The 20,877-nt window shown below is 39.7% G+C and overlaps 1 protein-coding gene across 1 annotated transcript; it reads left to right on the top strand.

The window, feature by feature from the left end:
• The first annotated feature begins 1,560 nt into the window (after positions 1-1,560).
• Positions 1,561-4,563, top strand: LOC104442801. The gene is made up of 4 exons (XM_010056187.3): positions 1,561-2,184; positions 3,265-3,359; positions 3,602-4,088; positions 4,238-4,563. The coding sequence occupies exons 1-4, from the start codon at positions 1,646-1,648 to the stop codon at positions 4,353-4,355; spliced, it is 1,239 nt and encodes a 412-aa protein (XP_010054489.3). The 5' UTR covers positions 1,561-1,645; the 3' UTR covers positions 4,356-4,563.
• The last annotated feature ends 16,314 nt before the right edge of the window (positions 4,564-20,877 follow it).

Below are 20,877 nucleotides of genomic sequence, written 5' to 3'. Positions count from 1 at the left end.
TGTCAAATGCTGTATTGATCAGCAAGCGAACAAAAGAAAAATAAAACACCGTCATGTGTTTTGAACTCCTAGGACAATGAATGTCTCGTAGTCCTGAAAATGAAAGGAGAAAAGAGTCAGCATCTTAGAGTCGATCGCAAAGTCTAATACAGAGTATTGATCGATGTAATTGTTGTTGTCGTCTGGGAAGGCAATTTGAGTTTTGTCTTGGTCAATCGCGAGCGAACAATCCGCTGATAACAGGCCAGTTGAACAAACCGACCTGAAATTACGATACTCTCCCTTTCATCCTAACAAAATGCCTCTTTCAGAATTTATTATTTTATTTTATTTAAAAAAAACAATGGACTTAAATTTGCTACACGAAAAATAGTTCAGGCCATTAACTAATCATATTTCGAAGAGAAAAAAGACAACTACAAAAAGAGTGCATTGTCTTCATTAAAAAATATCGTCTGATATCGGATGGCGGTCCTTCATCTCTTTTTGGAATTTTCTTGACTCGATTAACTTTATTCAATGTTTAGCCCTTTATAATTTCCAGTCAAATCTCACTTTTAAAAATTACACAAACTCTAACCACAAGAATTTAACTAGTTAAATCATTATTTGTAGTTGTGAGATTTTCAAGTGTTCTATTTTTGCTCTATTTTTGCCTATTATTAAGTGTGGATTGGGATCTAAAACTCAAGATCTCCTATTTTAATATCACGTGAGATTTTATGAAATTACTATTTGTTATTTTAAAATTTTAAGTTATTAAATTAAAGTGTGATTTAATATTTAATTATTTTGTTGGTAGTTAAGAGAAGCCTCGAGGAAGCCTCTCCGGTGGGTTTTTTTTTTTTTTTTTGTCGAAAACAAAGAAAGCTTACATGAGAGCTCCACCAATTCTTTCCCAGTGTATGGTCCCGCTTGGAGAGAGCTTATGAATGGGACAAAGGAGGCCCGCGCCTTTGATTAATTATTTGACCCATTGACCCCTTTACCCCCAAAAAAAAAAAAAAAAAAATCGCGGACTCCACTTTAATAAATATATATAATATATGGGGCCCCGTCTTCTGTATGAACCGAAGAAGTCTTTCTGCGTCAATAAATTCAGCATGCCAAAGAATCCAACATGCAGGATAATTTAGACTTCTGGCCATCACCAAGGCCCAGCCGACGGGCGGAAATAGGAAAAAAGGAGGAGAAAAAATTCAAATTTTTAATAAGAAATTGTAAACATTATCCAAGTGTTAGTGTATCACATAAGATAATCGATGTTTATGTTAGTGATGTCAGAATAAAATTGATTATAATGATTATAATAGCGACTTGTCTAAAAAATTAAGATTAAGAAAGATTGAGGACTGACTTAGTCATCACATGACTTAGACAATTATCTCATGACTCGGCTGTCACGGCTTGAGTTGAGTTGACCCTGATGACTTGACTCCTGAAAGAACTCTAGAATAGCGGTTGTTCTCCTTTTTTCCGCGAAGTTCACAGGAATTAAAGAATGGACCACTTTTCACGATGAGGCCTTGGAATTTGTGAGTAAGCAAAAACAACGAGTGGAAAGCATCAGTCTTTAAAAGGAGAAGCCTTGAAAGAGCACACACTTAGATCTGAAAAGAGAAAATAGAAGTTGCGAACAAAGAAGATGTTTGCTCTAGCAATCGTTCTATTGCTAGCCCATATGTCTCTGTGCGCTTGCAGATTCCAACAGGAGAAAAGAAGCGTGGCCTCTCAGAACTATGATGTGTTCCTAAGTTTCAAAGGCGGAGATACTCGAACCGGCTTTACCGATTTCCTCTACAATAGCCTGGTAGCTGCTGGGGTCCACGTCTTCAGGGATGACGACGCACTCCCAGTCGGCAAGGAGATTGGCGCGGAGATTCTCCGGGCCATCAGAGATTGCAGGATCGCAATTCCCATCATTTCTGAACAGTACGCACAAAGCAAATGGTGTCTCCGAGAGCTCACAGAGGTTATGGATTGCTACAAAAAGCATGGGAAATCAGTCTTCCCTGTATTCTATAAGGTGCATGTCGTTGACGTAAGTCGCCAAGGCCGTAACTTTGAAGAGGCTCTATCTAAACATGAGAGACAGTGCAGCTCAGAAGAAGTGCTAGAATGGCGGAAAGCGTTGACTTCTGTAGCGAGGATTAGAGGGTGGATATCACAGACAGTTGCCAATGGGTATGTTATTTGTACGTATGTGTAAATTCTTGTGCGTCCGTATGTTTTTATTTACGAATCTACGCATCTATATCCATCACAAATTTGAATCCGAATCCCTGTGCACTTGGATGGGAATCATGGGAAAAATTCCGAAAAAAAGTTTGAAACTTTTTGTATTGCATCAATTCAGTTATAAATCTTTGGTCAATTTAGTCCAAACCTATTTCGTTTCTATCAATTTAGTCCTAAGCCATTTTGACATTTTACTAATTTAATTCTTTAATCATTTGCTAATTTGACCTTCAATTAATTTTGACTAGAAATTGCTAATGTTGCGGGCCAATCAATGCCGGTCGTCCTAGGTGTCATTGTTGCCATTGACATAGAAAATTTTTGTATTTTTTTTAAAAACTTTTCTAAATTTTTTGTATTTTTTTTTAACTTTTGTAATTTATTTTTTCATTTTTGTAATTTTTTATTTCCTTTTTCTTTTATCTATTTCCTTGTTTCCCTCCATTAGTTGCTGGCCACCGACGAGAATGACGAGAGCGAGGTCAGGGAGGGTATCCCAGCCCTTGTGGCCTATAGTGATGGTGAGGAGCCTTGCTAGCAAGGCCCTCACCAGGCCCTCGCGAAATCCTAGTGGCTAGCGAGCGATGGAGGAAAATAATGAAAAAGGAACAAAGAGAAAGTAAAGAGAAAAAGAAAAAAAATCATATTTTTTAAAGAAAATTACAAAAATCATCCACGTCAATACCGATTATATCACATAGGATAACCAATGCTAATTGGATCATTGCATCATCAATTTCCGGCCAAAATTGACTAGAAAAACTAAAATGACAAATCGTCAAAAGGTGTAGAAGTCAATTGGCAAAATAAAAAGAATTAGGACTAAATTGTCAAGTATTCAAAAAAAAAAATTAGGACTAGATTGACCAAAATTAAAGGGTTTAGGATTAAATTGGCATAAGTAAAATTAGTTTAAGACTTTTTAGTAATTTTCCTTGACAGTGACTAATTCAAAATGGCAGAGATAGGGAAAGGAAGGAATCAAACTAGACGCCTGACTTTGATTTTATATATATCTGTGGGCAGGCATGAAGGAGAGCTAGTGAAGATGATAGTGGCAAAGGTTTCGAGTGAATTGAAGACCACGTGGATTGAACGACTTCCCATATTCATAAGATCAGGTATTTCCCAATTTCATTTGAACCAAACGCCTAACTTGCGTGAGTATTCTCTGGATTGATCACGCGAGAGCTTTGGCCATTCTTCAATCGCCACATAGAGAAGGCATGTATGGTTCGCGTGGTTCATATCCTACACCAATTTCATGGCTTTTCAAAATTACCTTACTCTTTCAGTATTTCCCTATAATTCATTTTACTTATATCTTATCATCTTTACTTTGGTTTATCTTGCTGGATTGCAGTGTATCTTCACCTTTCAGAAAAGAAAAGAAAAGAAAGTAAATGCCAAGTGTTCTTGGCCTTTCGTGGCCCTGATACTCGACATGGCTTTGCTGCTTTCCTCTATATCAGCCTTGTGGCTGCAGGAATTAGAGTGTATGGCGATGATGACCCGAACCTCATAGGTAAAGATGTTGCTCATGAGATTTTCAATGCTATCGACCACTCCAAGATATCCATTCCAATTATCTCTAAAAGGTATGCCTCCTCTCACTGGTGCCTTAAGGAGCTAGCACAAATGGTTGAATGTAAAAGAACAAAAGGGCAAAAGATATTGCCCATCTTCTATAAAGTGAGGCCCTCATATGTGCGAGACATATCACATTGTTTTGGAGAGGACATGCTTCGACATAAGGAGCTGGTTGATGAAAGTACTTATGAGCAGTGGGAGCAAGCTCTCAAGGAGGTTGGGTCCTCCAAAGGATGGGTATCAGAGAAAATCGCTAATGGGTACCTACTTTCATCATTTCTGCAACACCTTAATTTGAGTTAATTACTAAGAACTTCTTATATTGTTTAGAACACCTTAATTTGATCTGATTATTGAAAACTTCTTATATTATTTAGACCTTACCCTAAGTTTATCCGGCAATTGATAGGCATGAAGGGATACTTGTAAAGCAAGTCATCAAGGAGGTTTCGAAGATTTTGAAGAATCCCCAAACACATGATCCACCATCCCCTCCACTGAATATTGATAAATCCCGGAGTAAGTAACAATTCACATTTAGCATATGTGATTCCTGTTTTATAGGAGGATTTCCTTGATGATCGTCATCGTTTGCATTAATATGTAAAGACTGGTGATCAACTCCTTTGGACTTAAGAAACATGTTACGAGTCATATTAGTAATGTGTTTAATAAGAATGTCGTTGGTGGATTCAGATGTCACACGACTACCAGATGCCCCTTGTTCGGATTTGACAAGTCTTACTTTACAAATAGAGAGAGAAGGACTTCCCCTTCTTCTCGTTATTTTTGCCTCCTTTGTTTGCCTCTTTTTTATTATGGTACCATGGCACCCCTACACTCTCTTGACTCCTTTGTCTTTTGAGTGTTTGTTTTGTTGGTGCCGGGCTTCCTCTCTTTGTATATTTGTTTGGTAAAATCTATATTATACTTACCTTTACCAAAAAAAAAAAAAAAGAGAGAATATAAAAGAAGCGAGGGAGAGCAGGGACACCAAGGGAACAGAAGGAGAGAAAAATGCCCAGACAATAAAAAGTCCAGTCACCTTAATTAGTTGTCTGAAGGTACCACAAGGGAGTTGCCATTGACATGAAGTAAAATGCAATCTTCCGAAATACAGATTGCCTTCAGATTAAGTCTAGCACATCTTCCTTACTATAACCAATCAAAAACAAAATGGGAAAATGAAAATGGGAATGCATTTATATGCCTTGAAATATATTACAATGTACTCAAATCACCAGAAGAAATATCTCCTTTCCTAGCATTTTCATCTTTCTTGAAAACTAAAATCTGAATATGCACGCATGGAAAAAGAAGCCACGCTAATGTCGTTAAGAGGAAGTTTTCATCGGAAGAGAGAAGGCATTGCACTTAAAATGCCCAAGCAATTATTGAAGACGTAAGGCAGCTTACCATTCACAAGCAAAGGCAAAAATACAGTTTTCTCATGCCCACATGAGAGGTTGTTACACTGGTCCACGGAGAAAAGTTGCTGTCAGAATTCAATGATCGACAGTGAGAGAGCAACTTCACTCCAGAACCATTGCGCACACCCCAATATCAGGCAATGCCGGCTTTGAGCCTTGCCTACGTTCTCACATTTGTTGGTCCGGAAATGGAAACTTCTCCTGTCGATCTGAACTTTTCAGTTGACATGCAAGGCACGATGTTTTCTCAAGCTATTGATAACTAATTTATAGACTCATTCATAGATCTGCCTGCTCATGTTCTATTACAAATATATAGAGCACAAACAACTCATTTACTTTGGCCATGGTTTGTCATTTTACATCCTCCAAGGCCCCATTATCACTGCACCACAAGATTGACGATTTGCTAGGGATTAGAGTCGCCAGAGGATGCTCATTGGACCAAACTAGGTATGCCTGACAACATTTGGTCGAGCACCAAGCACCTCAGTTTCCTTCAAACTACTCATTGGAATTTAAATTACACACAAAATGATGCACAAGAAGACATGAAAAGAAGCAGGAATCATACTGTTGCTATGACGTCAGAACAAATCTGCTCCTCTTGAACTTCCATCTTGCTCCTTATAGAAAGATGTACATAAGCTGCACCACCACCAGGTACTATACTAAGTTTCCAGCATCCATCCCAGCAAATGTGGCCTACTCTGCATCCTCTATCCTAAGTTTCCAGTCTTCAAGTCCCACCTCACAATGCTAATGGAACAAAAAAACAGAAAGTAGAACATGTGCTTAAAGGATGGAAATGCTCATCACATGGTTTGGGTAAGAGTGCTTCTTGAAGGAACTTGACAGCAAACAAAGACACCGTTCTTTCCATCTCTGAACCCCGGATATTGCACAACAGCTACATTCATCAAGCCTTGCATTTTGTTCATAACAACTGTTTCCAGTCCTTGCCTTGAGATATCCTCTGCAATTATTAGCAAGGGGACACTTAATTGAGTTGCCTTCTCCAGCGAAGGAATCATTTCATTGACATAAGAAATCGTCCGATCAGTTACAAGGACTTTGGCATCCTGAACTCCGCGAGAGGTCTATCCTGGTTTGTAATGAAATGGGGCGACATATAGAAAAAAGTTTTACTTAAGTGAAGAAATCATACAAAGGTAAAATTTTAATTGAAAGGTGGGTATGCACTCAATAAGCTCAGGATTTGTTAATGTAGGCAATTGGAAGACCTTATCCCTTTAAGGGACATTTTTTAGAAGACAGAGAGCTGAATAACACTCTTTCCAAACTTCGCAAGGAGACAATAATCCAACTCCGTATTACTTCAAACCTAAAGCTAAATTGACCACCTTCATTCTTCCTCGACTAAAAAAAAGGTTTCACAAGATGAGGATGACTCAATAGAGATAACTCCATCATGTCCAATCCTTTTCTATAGCATCGCAATTATTCTTCAAAATAAGGTCATCGTTTCCAGCAGAGATAAATAACACAGCCGCAAAATGCTGAAAAAATTTAAGAATTTCGTCATGAATAGCTCATCTCTTGGACAAAGCACAAAAAAGAAAAATCAATCGATAACCTTTGATGTGATCACTCCCTCTTACAGGAAAGCTCTTTTCACGTCTTTTCCCGTCAAAATCCTAATCCTTTTACAGTTTTTTTAAAGAGATTGGATTAGGCTCCAAATGAAACTGCCAACTACCTAGGTTTGATCATTGCTCGAGCCAGGATTGCGGTGGCTGTGCCAACACCAGCTAAGTATATCATGCGGGCAGCTATCTGGAAGTACATACATTTGAGCGCAAAAATTGAATTTTGAGAGCATAAGCATGGGAGAAAGTTTCTGGGAGAGAAGTAACTATAAACCATGAATGATCCCATGGTCTAACGTTGCCCAGCATTCTCCATTGCATTTGAAAGTTATATTGCTCAGGCAATCGTGACACCATTATTCAGGACCTTTGGAGTTTCGGACTCTGAGAGGACAACATTGCATTCTGAAATAAAGTGAATCTAAATAAATCAATCAGGCCATAATGGAGTCCGTCCAGTATATCCGAATATAACTGGAAATAACATAAGTCTACACTACGGCCAGTTGACGAATAACTGATCAGACAAAATTATATTGTTCTGAGGAATTTTCCTTCAAAAGGGCGTTTTGTACCACTACATATAAGTTATAACAATAACATAAAAATAAAAACATAATCCGCCAGAATAGCATTGATATTCTTGAAATCTTGCCTAAACATATATTATTGACAAGAAAACTGATCAATCATCCGACTCCATGAGCCGAAACTCCAATCCGACAGAGCATTTTTACAAGTGCAACCTTCGTTGTCCGGCAAAGGGCTAACATCAGACTTCTACTTTTCAGCTTCCATTGTGTCTCTTATTTTTGAACTATCTGGACCTTTCTACTAAATGTTTATGACATACGATGAACATGGGTTTGGATAACACTTAAGCATGTGTCATAGATGGGTCAACCCATGCAAACACATTGGGGAATTTCAGTGATAGAAGTCAATATGTTATTGATAACAACACAACACATTATACGCGAATACACATTGATGTGTGACATATTGATGTAAGTATAAAAAACTTTACCAATTTATATACGAGAACCTATTTCCAAGATTTGTCAAACATGTCCTGTTAGACGCTTAAATACATGTTATCTTTGGATTTCAAAGTTGTGATATGATTATACGTGGCATCACACTATTATGCCATGAACATACAAATTGTCAATTATTTTAATGAGTGCAAATGCCACAAGCTAAAGTATTTCATTAGTAATTGCTTTTCCTAACACGCTATAGAATCAATTAATTTAGCTTTGTCTAATTAGTCATAACTTTTAAGTTCAACAAGCCTAATTTGGACAGTACGAATAAGTAAATAGACCACATCCAATTGACCCTCATTGCATGTTAGAGATGTATGAGCAACCGGACTCCTGAGAAACGCTTGTCATGCCTCTAGAGTGGTCGTGAACATATGAGTTGTCAATTATTTTAATGAGTGCAAATGCTACAAGCCAAAGTATTTCATTAAAAACTGTTTTCCTGATATGCTATAGAATCAATTAATATAGTTCGTCTAATTAATTATAACTTTTGAGTTCAACAAGCCTAATTTGGACAATAGAAAATAAGTAAATAGATCACGTCAAATTCACCCAAACTGCATGTTAGATATGAGCAATTGTACTTCCAGAAAGAATTAGAGAAACACTTGTCATACCTCTAGATTAGCATACCCTATATCTAATTTGCATAGATCTTACGTATGGTACCGTAAACATTCATACATTGGCAAAATCTCTTTTTCTAACAAGGGGAGTGTGTTCTGTCTGTAATTATGTCCCATGGCAACCAAAAGAACTCTATTGTGTGCACGGTGTCATATAACTATCTTCTGGGAATAGGATATCTTAGGATACTCCATGAATTACTTCAAGTCCATGATGAAGAATAAGGGCTGAGCAACAAAGGAGACAATGAAGAAAAGAAAAACAATGTAATCTGGAAAGCAAGACAAGTTAGTCAGCTTGAAATGTCACAGCCAAAAGTACAGAATGTCTAGCATTGCCCTAATTACAAGAGGAAAACTGCATACGCAAAACTCAATCTAAAAGAGCACAGCTCTGCACATATGCCTTCAGGATAACTCTCAATTCCAATGTTGCAAAAAACAAAATATCTCTCGGTCTGTCCAAATAGCCACTAAATTACTCCAACTCCAGCACAACCCTCCATGATATATAAACAACTAAATAAACAGATAATTCCAAGATTAAAATGACAGAAACAAGAACTTCGGAAGAAGAAATAAAAGAAACACACACCTCTAGGTCCCATAGTAACGGAAACAGCACCAGCTAATTTATTAATCCCAGATTGAAGAGACCCTCTGCATTCCATGCCAAAAGATATCTTCTTTGGACCTGCTTTCACCACATAGTTGCCAACTGTTTGCCCTTTTCTCCATAGACCGAATACCCTCCTATTTCCACTCAGATTCTGAACGGTGAACAACACCCAATTCTTCAATCTCAATCCAAAGGGTATAATTCGTAAAAGGGCACGAAGAAATTGAGGGAAAACAAACGAAAAAGAGGAACTTACTGGAAAGAGCAGATTCAGACCAAAAAATAAAAATAGCCCATGGTGGGTCCCACAGTCCCACTTCTTTGTTTCACGCATTTAGCCAGCATAATCTCCGCCTCTCTCTCCTCCTTGCCATTTCCCATCTTTGTCACCATCTGCTGCCCCCACACAGCTTCGAGCTCCAAGTCTACGACTCCATGATTGCTTGGATCGAGAGTTGTTTAAGGAAGTCGACAGGAAGCTTGCAGTTGAGAACAATTCTCTCCCCACTGCTAGCGTTAACAGAGCAAAGACAGAACCAGTGTGAAAAAACTTTGCAAAAACCTAACAAAACCCCCCACAATCATAATCACAAATCGGAAATCACGACAGCATAACAGAAACCCACCAGAAGAAGAACAAAGCCATGGCCAATTTCTCCTACCTCTCCGACAACGACCACTCTGCAGTGGAAGACATTCTTCTTCTTCCACCAACGACTTTAGTGCAAGACTTGCTATAGCAGAACTAATTACCCAAAAATAAAAAATAAAAATAGTCCCAAAACCCTTCCTCTACTAATAATTGACTGCCCGATCCAATCTATAATCTTCTTCTTTTCTCTTTTATCCTATCAGTACATTTCAATTTCCCAATGAAATAGGTGAAATGGAGATTGAAGAGAAAAGACCCACAGCATCATTGACAACATTGAAAATAAAATTGTTGATATATAAAAGGAACCAGTGGAGATGGAAAACAAGGCAAACGACGTTGCAGCTATATACGACATGACATCCATCTGAGAGTTTCTTTACAATGTGGCTAGCTTGATGCTTCAACTGCATATTGAGCGCATATGTCTCACTAGGTTTGTGTAGGACTAGAGCTGGCTTTTATAATTTTATTGGTCGTGCAAGTTAGCATTTTGTATTCCAAGAAACGATATAGTGGCAAGAAGGAGTTTAATCCAACGATTAAGTGACTTACCGCGGGAGCAGGAGGCTTAGTTACTAGTCAACACTCTTCAACACCAAATATTATTGACGCCCTGACAATATTAGTTTGACGATTTGCTATGTTCTCGTTTAAAGGTGATTGGCGTTGAAGAGGGTTGGTAGTGTATGAGCCTCCTGTCTAAGTCCCTCAATCATTTAATTAAACCCCTCTCTTCCGACCAATATTTCAGATCTTGAAATATCTGTATGCCGACCTTAGAATACCTATATGCTGATTTGCACCAGTAATAAAATTAAAAAAACCAGCACCCGCCCCCACACAAAGAGACCAAATCCGCTCAATGTGCACTTGAAGTATCAAGCTACGTACATTGTAAAGTGATTGCCATTTACAGCCACATTGTTTGCCTTGCCTTCCATTTCCGCCAGTTCCTTTTGCATATTAACTATTCTAGTTTCAATATTATCGGCGACTTGATAGGGTCTTTCCTCTTCAATCTCCATTTTGCCTAATTTATCTATAAATAAATAAATGGTTGAAATGTTACAGGCAATGGGAAAAAAGTAAAAGAAATTGATTATAGATGGCATTGAGTAGTCAATTGCCAATAGAGAGAGGGTTCTAGGACCATTTTTTCTTATGGTTCGTTCTGCTATAGCAAGTCTTTCACCAAAGTTTTCAAGGACAATATCAAAAAATTGGGAAACTGTTCGTAAAATAACTGCTAGGGAAGTGTTTGTTTCAAAGAAACTCCTGGAATTGGTTATTTGTAATCCTCTAGCTCGCTGGTGGTACGAATCTTCGCCAGAAAAGTCCACATGCTTGTCATGCCATGAATAGGGGCATTTTTTTATCCAAAATCGTCTGAACTCAATTTCCAAATTTCCCAAATTAAACCCTAATCCCAAAATCTTATCCTTTAATCCCAAATTTCACTGCTTACTCCCGTTTAAACTAAACCATTTGCTGCCTCCTTCAACTCCCAAATCTCCACCTGTCACCTTCGCTCGCCTTCTTCCCTTCCTCAAACCTAGCACTGCACATCTCCAGCTCTTGCCTCAAGCTCTTTGATTCACTTCACCAACTTGGCAATCGCCACGTTCATGGAGCAGATCATACCCATGAGGAGTGGACCGAGGGATGCCATCTCTGGATTCAAGTTACATGTCCAATTGTTGTCACCTCTTTGAAACTCTTCCATATTAATATTAAAGGCCAACCCTCAAACGTCAGTCGCCTTCAAGTCAACATTCCAAGTAGTATGGCTCAACCAATTTATGTACAAATTACAAACCTCATGTTCAAATGATTACAATCTTCACAAGGGCAAAAGATTGTAGTGCCATCGACCATCACATGATAACATCCCGATATTGTTGGAAAAGAATACCTCCTCTCTCACATGGTTGTATGCAAGAGAACAAAGGGGCAAAGGATATTGCCCACCTACCGTAAAATGAAGGCCTCGCAAGTGCAAAACATGGCAAGACATGGCGCAATGTGCAACCTATGAAAACCTCTCTGACACACATTTTCTGCAACTTGGATTGTAACATCCCGGGCCCCACTGTGTAATATTGTCCGCTTTGGGTCACCCGCTCTGGCGCGGACGCACCGCCATCCTAGCCATGGTCTTTTCCCTCACGGCTTTAAAACGCGTTACACGGTTAGAGGACCCAAGCCTTATAAGCGACCAAGATCTCCCTCCCTAGGCGATGTGGGACAAGAGGGAGGTTATCACACTATCCACCTCTTAACAGAATAGCGTCCTCGCTATGGCCCCACGGGCATCAGAACAGCATTCAAGATGTGGTCCCACACGCAGTCGAGAGTCGGCTCTGATACCACTTGTAACATCCCGGGCCCCACTGTGTAATATTGTCCGCTTTGGGTCACCCGCCCTGGCGCGGACGAACCGCCATCCCAGCCACGGTCTTTTCCCTCACGGCTTTAAAACGCGTTACACAGTTAGAGGGACCCAAGCCTTATAAGGCGACCAAGATCTCCCTCCCTAGGCGATGTGGGACAAGAGGGAGGTTATCACACGAATAATGTGATCAAATGAAGGTTTTGGTGAAATGATGAAAGCACGTACTCAAAAGCAGACTTAGCAAGAATTGCACGTAACCAAAGCAATGTAATAATCACAATGACAGCCGCTATCACTAACACTTTTCTTTTTTTTTCCTTTTTGGGCCAGCTATCACCAACACTTAACAGCAGGGAGAAGTGCCAAAAAAGTCCTAAATCTTTTGGCTTTGTGCCGATTTAGTCCTAAACCTTTTTTGGTGCCGATTTAGTCCTAAACCTTTTACGTTGTGCCAATTCAGTCCTTTCCGGCCAATTTTGGCCGGATTTTGCTGACTTCGGCCGGCTGACGTGGCCTGATCGGCGCCGCGTGTACAATTTTTAATAATATTTTTAATTTTTTTTTTTTATTTTTTTAATATTTTTCTCTTTTAATTTTTATTCTTTTTTATTTTTTCTGCTCATCTTCTTCCTCCAGCCGGTCGCCGGAGCTCGGCGACCGGCCAGAGGCGACGGCCGGCGAGGTCGAGGTCGACCTCGCCGGCCACCTCGCCCGTGGCCGCTAGGGCGGCGAGGGCGAGCCTCGCCGGCTCCTCCTCGCCGGATCCGGGCGAGGTCAAGCTTCGCCGGCGGTGGGCGAGGCTCGACCCTCGCTAGATCCGGCGAGGGCGAGCCTCGCCCGCCCGGTGCGAGGCCGCCCTCGAGACACGGGCGGCGAGGCTCACCCTCGCCGGATCTCGCGCGGGTCAAGCCTCGCCCACGGCGGCGAGCGGCGACCCCCGGCTCCTCCTCGCACCGGATGCGGCGAGGTCGAGCTTCGCCAAGCGGTGGACGAGGCCGCCCTCGAGACAGGCGGCGAGGCTCGCCCTCGCCGGATCGGCGAGGGTCAAGGCTCGCCCACGGCCGGCGGGCGACCCCGCCGGCTCCTCCTCGCGCCGGATCGGCAAGGTCGACCCTCGCCGGCCTTGGCGAGGCTCGACCCTCGCCGAGATCCAACGAGGGCGAGCCTCGCCCGCCGTCACCTCGGCGGTCGCCGAGCTCAGGCGACCGGCTGGAGGAAGAAGATGAGCAGAAAAAAAATAAAAAAATAAAAAGAATAAAGAAAAGAATAAAAATAAAAATAAAAATAAAAATAAAATTCAAAAAAATTAAAATACTATTAAAAATTATACACTCGGCCCCGATCAAACCACGTCGGCCGGTATCCAAGAACATCCGGTCAAAATTTGCCAGAAAATGACTTAATTGGACAACGTAAAAATGTTTAGGACTAAATCAAGCACCAAAAATGTTTAGACTAAATCGACAAAACCAAAAGGTTTTGTACTTTTTGGCACTTTTCCCTTTAACAGCAACACTTCACAGAATATCCATGGTATTAATGGCAACCATCGTGACCGGCCCGACCACGCTCATGACCTTACCTAAGTGAGACCGACTAACAACTCACTCACGACCTTGCCAACATTTACCAGACACACACTACGAAGGCACCAAACAAGACTCGACATGAGCGTACATCCGGACATGGAAGAAATCACCAAGACATACTTGAAATCAACAGCGGCAACCTCCGTAAAATGCAACACCGCGTATGGACAAAACAGGGCGAGGCCACAAAAGGTTTGTGGAGTCGCGGGGGGCTCCCTACCCGGCTCGGAGACGGTGGCTAGATGGCGAGCTCGAGACGAATCAAGCAATGGCCGACCGCCGCAGCAATATCTTCCGAGTCGGGATCCTCAGGAAATCGACTTACCGTAAAACATGGCGTCGGGAAAGAAAGCCCGCGGGCGCCGGAGTCGGTCGAACAGCCGTGGCGGTGGCCGAGAAGGCCCAACCGAGTCGCTCTCGGTTTCGGCCTCTCGCTCTCCTTCTCATCAATCCCCCGGCGCGCGTCTCTCTCCCGATATCTCTCTCCTTTTCCCTTCTCTCGGCCCTCTCTCCTTTTAACGGCCACCGGCAGGCAGGCGCGCCTGGCTTCTGCCACCGCCAGCTGCCCTACCGGCCTGGCCCCGACCCGGGAATCACGCCCCTCTCCTCCTGCTCTGCCTCTATCGCTGGGTTCACTGTTCCTCCCGTACCAGCGTCGCTCCATTCGCGTGAGGGAAGGACAGGAAGAAGGAAATAAAGAAGAGGGCCGAGCCGAAAAGAGAAGGGAGGGAGAAGGACAGGCCGGGCCCAAGCGGAAAAGAAGGGACCTGGGCAGCCCGGCCCCGCCTCCTTTAAAAAAAAAAATTAATTAGTTAATTTTTTTCTTTTTCTTTTTCTTTTTCTTTTTCTTTTTCTTCTTTTTATACTTTTCTAGTAAATTCTGTAAATATTAATGCAAATGCTCCAACATCTATATGCTATGCAATTTTATGAAAATTATTTTTTTTAGGGGTTAGAAATTAATTCATAATTGTTTACACAATAAAACCATCAATGAACATGTAAAATTTAAGTGTCAACGACCACTTGAAGGAAAATTTTTATAAGATAATAATAACGCTAGTGAAGTCTTAAGACATGGACTGAGGCTATATGCACACAAAATGAGTGTAAACTATGGGCATATTGGTACGATAATGGTGTAACTAATTTCATATAACCAATACCATGAGTATCATAAGATTTGTTCCATTGTTATATGTTTCTAAAAATTGCAATATTAGCACAAGCTTGATCTTAGTCAACATAACCAAAAAAAAAAGGATATATGGGAAAGATTATTTTAGTTTAACTTGATATATTTATAAAAATCTGTATAAACATCGATTATTACATCATATTTCTATGTCTCCCCACTTAAGTAGAAGAATTGATCACACAAAATGATGCACAAGTATGAGATTTGGCAATCCAATTCGCTCAAATTTGGCCTCTGTAAAACAATGGGCTATTGGAATGTTAGAAGACAAAGGGGGGCATGTGACAACACTCCTTAATAATCACACGCCCTTTACACTAAAAAATGATACGTGCCATGGACTTGAAGTGCGCCCTTATACTAACCAGTCGTTTTTCTACCTCAACGTTACTGATGATATAATTGAATTTACTAAAGAAATTACCCTCTAAGAGGGTCGGTCGGCGACCTCACTAGCTTAGGGTTAAAAGAATAGGTTAGAAAAAAAATAAAAAATAAAAAATAAAAATATATAATAAAATAAAAATTCGAAAAAAATAAAAATATTATTAAAAATGTCTACGTCAATGCTGCAGTACCACATGAAATGGCCTGCTTAATTAGCAAAACGTAAAAAGATTTAGAACTCAATTCGCATAATTGAAATGTTTATGATTGAATTAACAAAACTACAATAAGTTTAAAACTTTTTGGATAATTTTCCCACTAAATATGAGTGGCATAGATCTTATTAATGGTTCTACAAAAAAAAAATACTAATATGCTAAAGAAAATTCTTTTTCTAACAAGGAACCGTGTTCTATCCGTGATTATTTCCCATCCGCTTCGAACGTCGGTGTAAAAAGTACAAAACATTTAGCATTGCCCTCTTTACTGAAAAGCGAAAGTTCACACTCAAAACTCAATCTAAAAGAGCACAGTCTGGACATACGCCTTCAAGATAACTTTCAACCCCTCTTAATAATAAAAAGTCAAATAAAGAAATAAATCCAAGATTAAAATGACAGAAATAGGAATTTTAGGAGAAGAAACTGCATTAGCTAATTCATCGATCATGTTGAGGCCATAGAAGAGGTGTATAGGTTAATTTAGAAAACTTAACATTAACAATTTTTTGAGAAATCAATAAAGTTAAGTTTGATATAAGCGAAGACAGTTTGTTTAATGGCCTGTTTCTTGGGCAAGCGACAAAAATTTCCCTGCTAGTAGTGTATGTCTTTTTCTGTGTCTCGGATTGACATGGTACTGTCCGATGAAATTCAAGCGGGAACAAGGCCCTCATAATCTTTACAAGAAACTTTAGAATTGAGAGGTTTTCAGATGAGTCAATCAAAGACGAAATATATGATGAGTAATGTTGATAAGAGTAGAAGCTTAAATGACATAAAGGCAAGAACATGGAGTATTAAGGAGTGAATGTTTTCGATATCTCGAACATTTTTTGCCAAATAAAAGGAAAAGATCGATGGAGATCTCATCCATGGAGTTCAGACAGAATGTGTGAAATGAAAAGGTGTGATCGAGGCTTTGAAAGACTAAGGAATGCCACTTGGGGCAAACAAATATTGACAAGGACGCAAAATGAGTGTAGACAGTAAAGATGAGAATGCTTCATTTGATTTGTGAGCATGTGAGAAAAGAAAAGAAAAATTGGAAATGACTTTATCTAAGAAAAAATTAGGTATTACCCCATCAAGGATATGACAAAAGAATATTGTCCGAGGTGAGCCGATCATGTTGAATTGAAGATTTTGGGATGCTTTAATGAGAAGATTCAAGCAAGATGCACACACTATGTTAGAAGAGATTGAAAAGTACTTAAAAAAATATGTGAAAGGAGACTAATGAAAACATAGAGCATTTAGAGTATTTGAGGAAGGCACAAAAATGACGTAATGAAATTTCTTCTAACTAACTCCATTTCGTGTGATAAGATTTGGTTTTTTTTGTAATAGGTGTTTAAAAAGTATAACGCTAGAACGCGCTTGGATTCTAGTCTACATAAAATAAGGAAACGTGGGGAAGCACGTGTTTAGTCTAATTTAGGATATTTTTAGAAGCTGAAGCAAACAATGCCTCATTTTTTTTTTTGCACTAAACAAACTAAGTAGCAGGAGTGTCAAGGAGTTAATGTGTTCAATTCAACTGACGAACCCATAAGATGGAATGTATAATGAGCAAGGTCCATAAGAGTAGAAGATCAGAAGGCCCTTACATAAGAACATGAAGTGTCAAGGAGCTTCTGTGTTCGATTCGAATTTATTTTGCCAAAAAGAAGAGGAGGAAAATCAACAGAGATATCACCCAAAAAAGAGTTGAGAGAGAGGATGGATGAAGTGGAGAAGGGAAAGCCATTTATGGAATGCTAGCGAAGTCTTATGACACCCAAAAAAAAAAAAAATGTCTTATGGCACAGATCGCGGGGCAAAAGAATATTGACACGCGCACAAAATTATTTGGAGATGATGGGCATAGCGGCACAAATAGTGACGGAAACGAAATTCTCATAAGCAACACCATTTAATGCGATCAGATTTGGTCTGTCACTAGAGGGATTTAAAACTCACGACATCAGCACCACATGTTTGGATTCCAGTCAACACAAAACAAAGCAAATGTGGGAAGGATGATTTTGTCTTTGACTTAGGATATACGCCCCGTTTGGTTCACAATGGGCTTTGGATTTCTAAAATCTCTTGACTAAATACAAATGCCTTAATTCATTTTTTGCTCGACTTTGGAGAAATACAATTGTATCTCCAAAAGACTCTAAGAGCTTTTAGCTCAAAATAGGTCTGGAGGTATTTTGCGAAATTGCATTCTTGGAATGCAAGTCTTGGCCCCTCGTTTATTGTTCATCTCCTACAAATACCACTACATGGAAAAGTCAATCGAAGGTTGACGATCGCCGGCCAAGAGGTCGCGCACTGAAAACCGCCGCTTGACCTCAAGTGACGCCGCCTGGGTCACACCACCTCAAGTCTCATATGAGGCTGTCTGGCATCTAAACTCCCAAAAAAATATGTAAAAACTTTTTTTATTTTTTTAATTTAGTAAAAGTCCTTTGCAAATGTAATTTTTATCAAATGGCATTTAAAACAAAGTTGTTTCTTAATGCACTTTAAAATTACAATTCATCAAACGTTATTTGCATTTTAAAAAACTAAGGTAATTGCATTTTCTAAAGGACATTTCCCTAAAGCCGAATCAAACGAGGTCATATTTGACAAGCTCGTGTAATCAGGAGCTCACTGAGATGACGGTGAATTGCCGCAGAAAGCATGGCAAATCAGTCTTCCCTATATTCTATAAGGTGAATTCTGTTGACGTGGGTTGCCATCGCGGTTAAATTTGGAGAGGATCTATGTAAACATGCCATGCGGTACGGCCCAGAAGAAGTGCTAATATGGACGGAAGCGTGCGGACTTCTGTAGCGAGGATTGGAGGATTGGACATCGCAGAGCTTTGCTGATGGGTATGTTATGTAATCTATAAAGGTATAATGGCAGTCAAGAGACTCAAGACCCATCATATTTCGTCAATAGTTGAACTCGCACTTAAAAAGAATCCGAACCGTGTCCCTTATAAATATGGGCAGTGGAGTCAAATTAGGTTCTGTTCGCTGTTTTGGTGTGAAAGAAAGTTGTCTAATAGGGCATGAAAACATCCGCCGCTCATTTGGGTGTGCACTTGGATGGAAAGGAAGGAATCAAACTGCAACTCTAACTTTGGTTATTTTATGGGCAGGCATGAAGTGGGGTGGTGGAAATGGTTGTCCAAAGGTTTCGAGTGAATTAAAGACGAAGTAGATTAAATAGCTCCCCACTTTCATAAGCTCAGTATCTCCCAATTCTGTTTGAGCCAAAGCCTACCTACAATTCATAAGCATTTGAGTGGTTTAAAGTTAATTTGGTCTTTCATAATATTTCATGTGATAACTACATTTTATCACCATCAATTTAGTACTACAATGTATCCATACATTTTGAAGAAGAAAAGAAGAGAAATTAAATGGCAAGTGTTTTACAGCCAAAATATTCAATCTAAATTAGCTTCTTACTTGAGGTCAATCTTGTGGATGTCCGAATAAAGTGTTTAATAGTGATTGTCCGTCCCTCAAAGGTAATGAGATTCGTAATGTCATCGACCAGTGCAAGATATGTATTTAGATCGTCTCTGAAAAATTTGACTTCTCATATTCCTGCCTCAAGCTAGCTCAAATTATTGAATGCAAGGAGAAAAATAGGCAAAAGTATTGCCCATCTTCAATAAGGGGAGCCTGGTAAATACAACACATATCCTCGACATAAGGATCTTGCCCATCTTCTATAAAGGGGAGCCTGGTAAATACAACACATATCCTCGACATAAGGATCTCGAGCATGGAAGTACTTATAAACAATGGGATATGCTTGTTGAATATGTTTTGGGATGTAATCTTGCAATTAGATGAATATTTTTCGGGATGTAATCTTGCAATTAGAGGTGAAATGAGCCACAAATTAGTGACAAATCTGGCGTTGGTAACTCTATGAGTAGGGTTGTAAGGCAGCATCTATTTTCCTGGTTGCTGTAATAAGATAAAAATAATATTATGTGTCATGGTCGCAAATTTAAAGTGGCATCGATAACTCTATGAGTGGTTGCTATAATAAGAAAAAAAATAAGATTCATGTGTCACAAGTTGATCATTCAAGATTAAGACGGTTCGGCAATTTAGGTTTCCTTGGATCATTTGTATCATTGGAAGATATCTAAACTCATTGGAAGATACCTAAGCTAACATTTGTATCATTGGAAGATACCTAAGCTAAGATCGATCACTCGCTCACTCATCCAAACCGTAAAAAGAGAAGCTCTAGAAAAGAAAAGAAATTTGTATAAGCAAAATGGCTTGGATGATTGCAATGAGGGGGAGGGCACCCTTTTTATACTAGTACCCCTCTCATTACAACCATATATTCGATCTAGCGGACAAGAACGAATCTTCCAACCTACCAACTACCGGCATTTATGCCGAGAGAATTCTAGAATCCAGCACAATTACTATTTCGCCCATCCTTAGGAACATTCCCTAAACCCTAGACGAACTTGGGCGGTCTTCATCGACCATGCACTCTTCTGTCCTCCCTTCCTTTGTGCTTTGGAGTCCAACCATTGTCATTAGTATAGGCACTATGTCGAAGCACCATGGAGATCACTTCTGGAATCGAATGCAATTTGCTCAAGTTCTCCCTAGTCCCTATAAAACTGAAGTATGAGATGAATATGGAAGAGCTAAGAGAAAAGGAGAGGAAACAAGAGTCCTGCTCCTCTTTCAATTGCCATGTCTTTAATTACGAGAAATTGTCTTAAACAACATAATCTTCTCTCTCTTATAATCATTAGTTTCTATTGGGAGCAAACAATCCGTTAATATATCTATTTTTTCCCCCAAAGATACAGTTGCAGATGACGAAACCTGCGTTAGTTCATCTTTTGATATATCATACACGAAATCCCAAATGATGAAGAACGAATTTTGGAATAGCTGTCTGAATAATACAATCCAACGTGGAAATGACGTCTTGAGCGATGCTTTGAAACATTCTAAATCCTACTAGAAGAGGAACATGCAACAGTGGAAGTTTGGAGGATCTTCCCCTGCCCTTCATCAAGAGTTCAACAGAATCAGTTTTTTTCCTGCTCACCACCTAAATCGCATTTTCATTTCTTTCTTCCAATTGGTACAAATTACTCAATATGAACAGAAAACTAGGGGCATACCTTGCCCAACATAGATATCTAACAGAGGGTGCAATATATTCTCTTGTTCATGTACGCTGATAGTCTCAGCTATAAATAAATAAATAAAAAGATGATCATAGACAATGCCTCGTTT

This window comes from Eucalyptus grandis, chromosome 4 (assembly GCF_016545825.1).
Source record: "Eucalyptus grandis isolate ANBG69807.140 chromosome 4, ASM1654582v1, whole genome shotgun sequence".
In the NCBI taxonomy this organism is placed as follows: Eukaryota; Viridiplantae; Streptophyta; class Magnoliopsida; order Myrtales; family Myrtaceae; genus Eucalyptus; species Eucalyptus grandis.
This window is presented reverse-complemented; position numbering and strand designations above follow the sequence as displayed.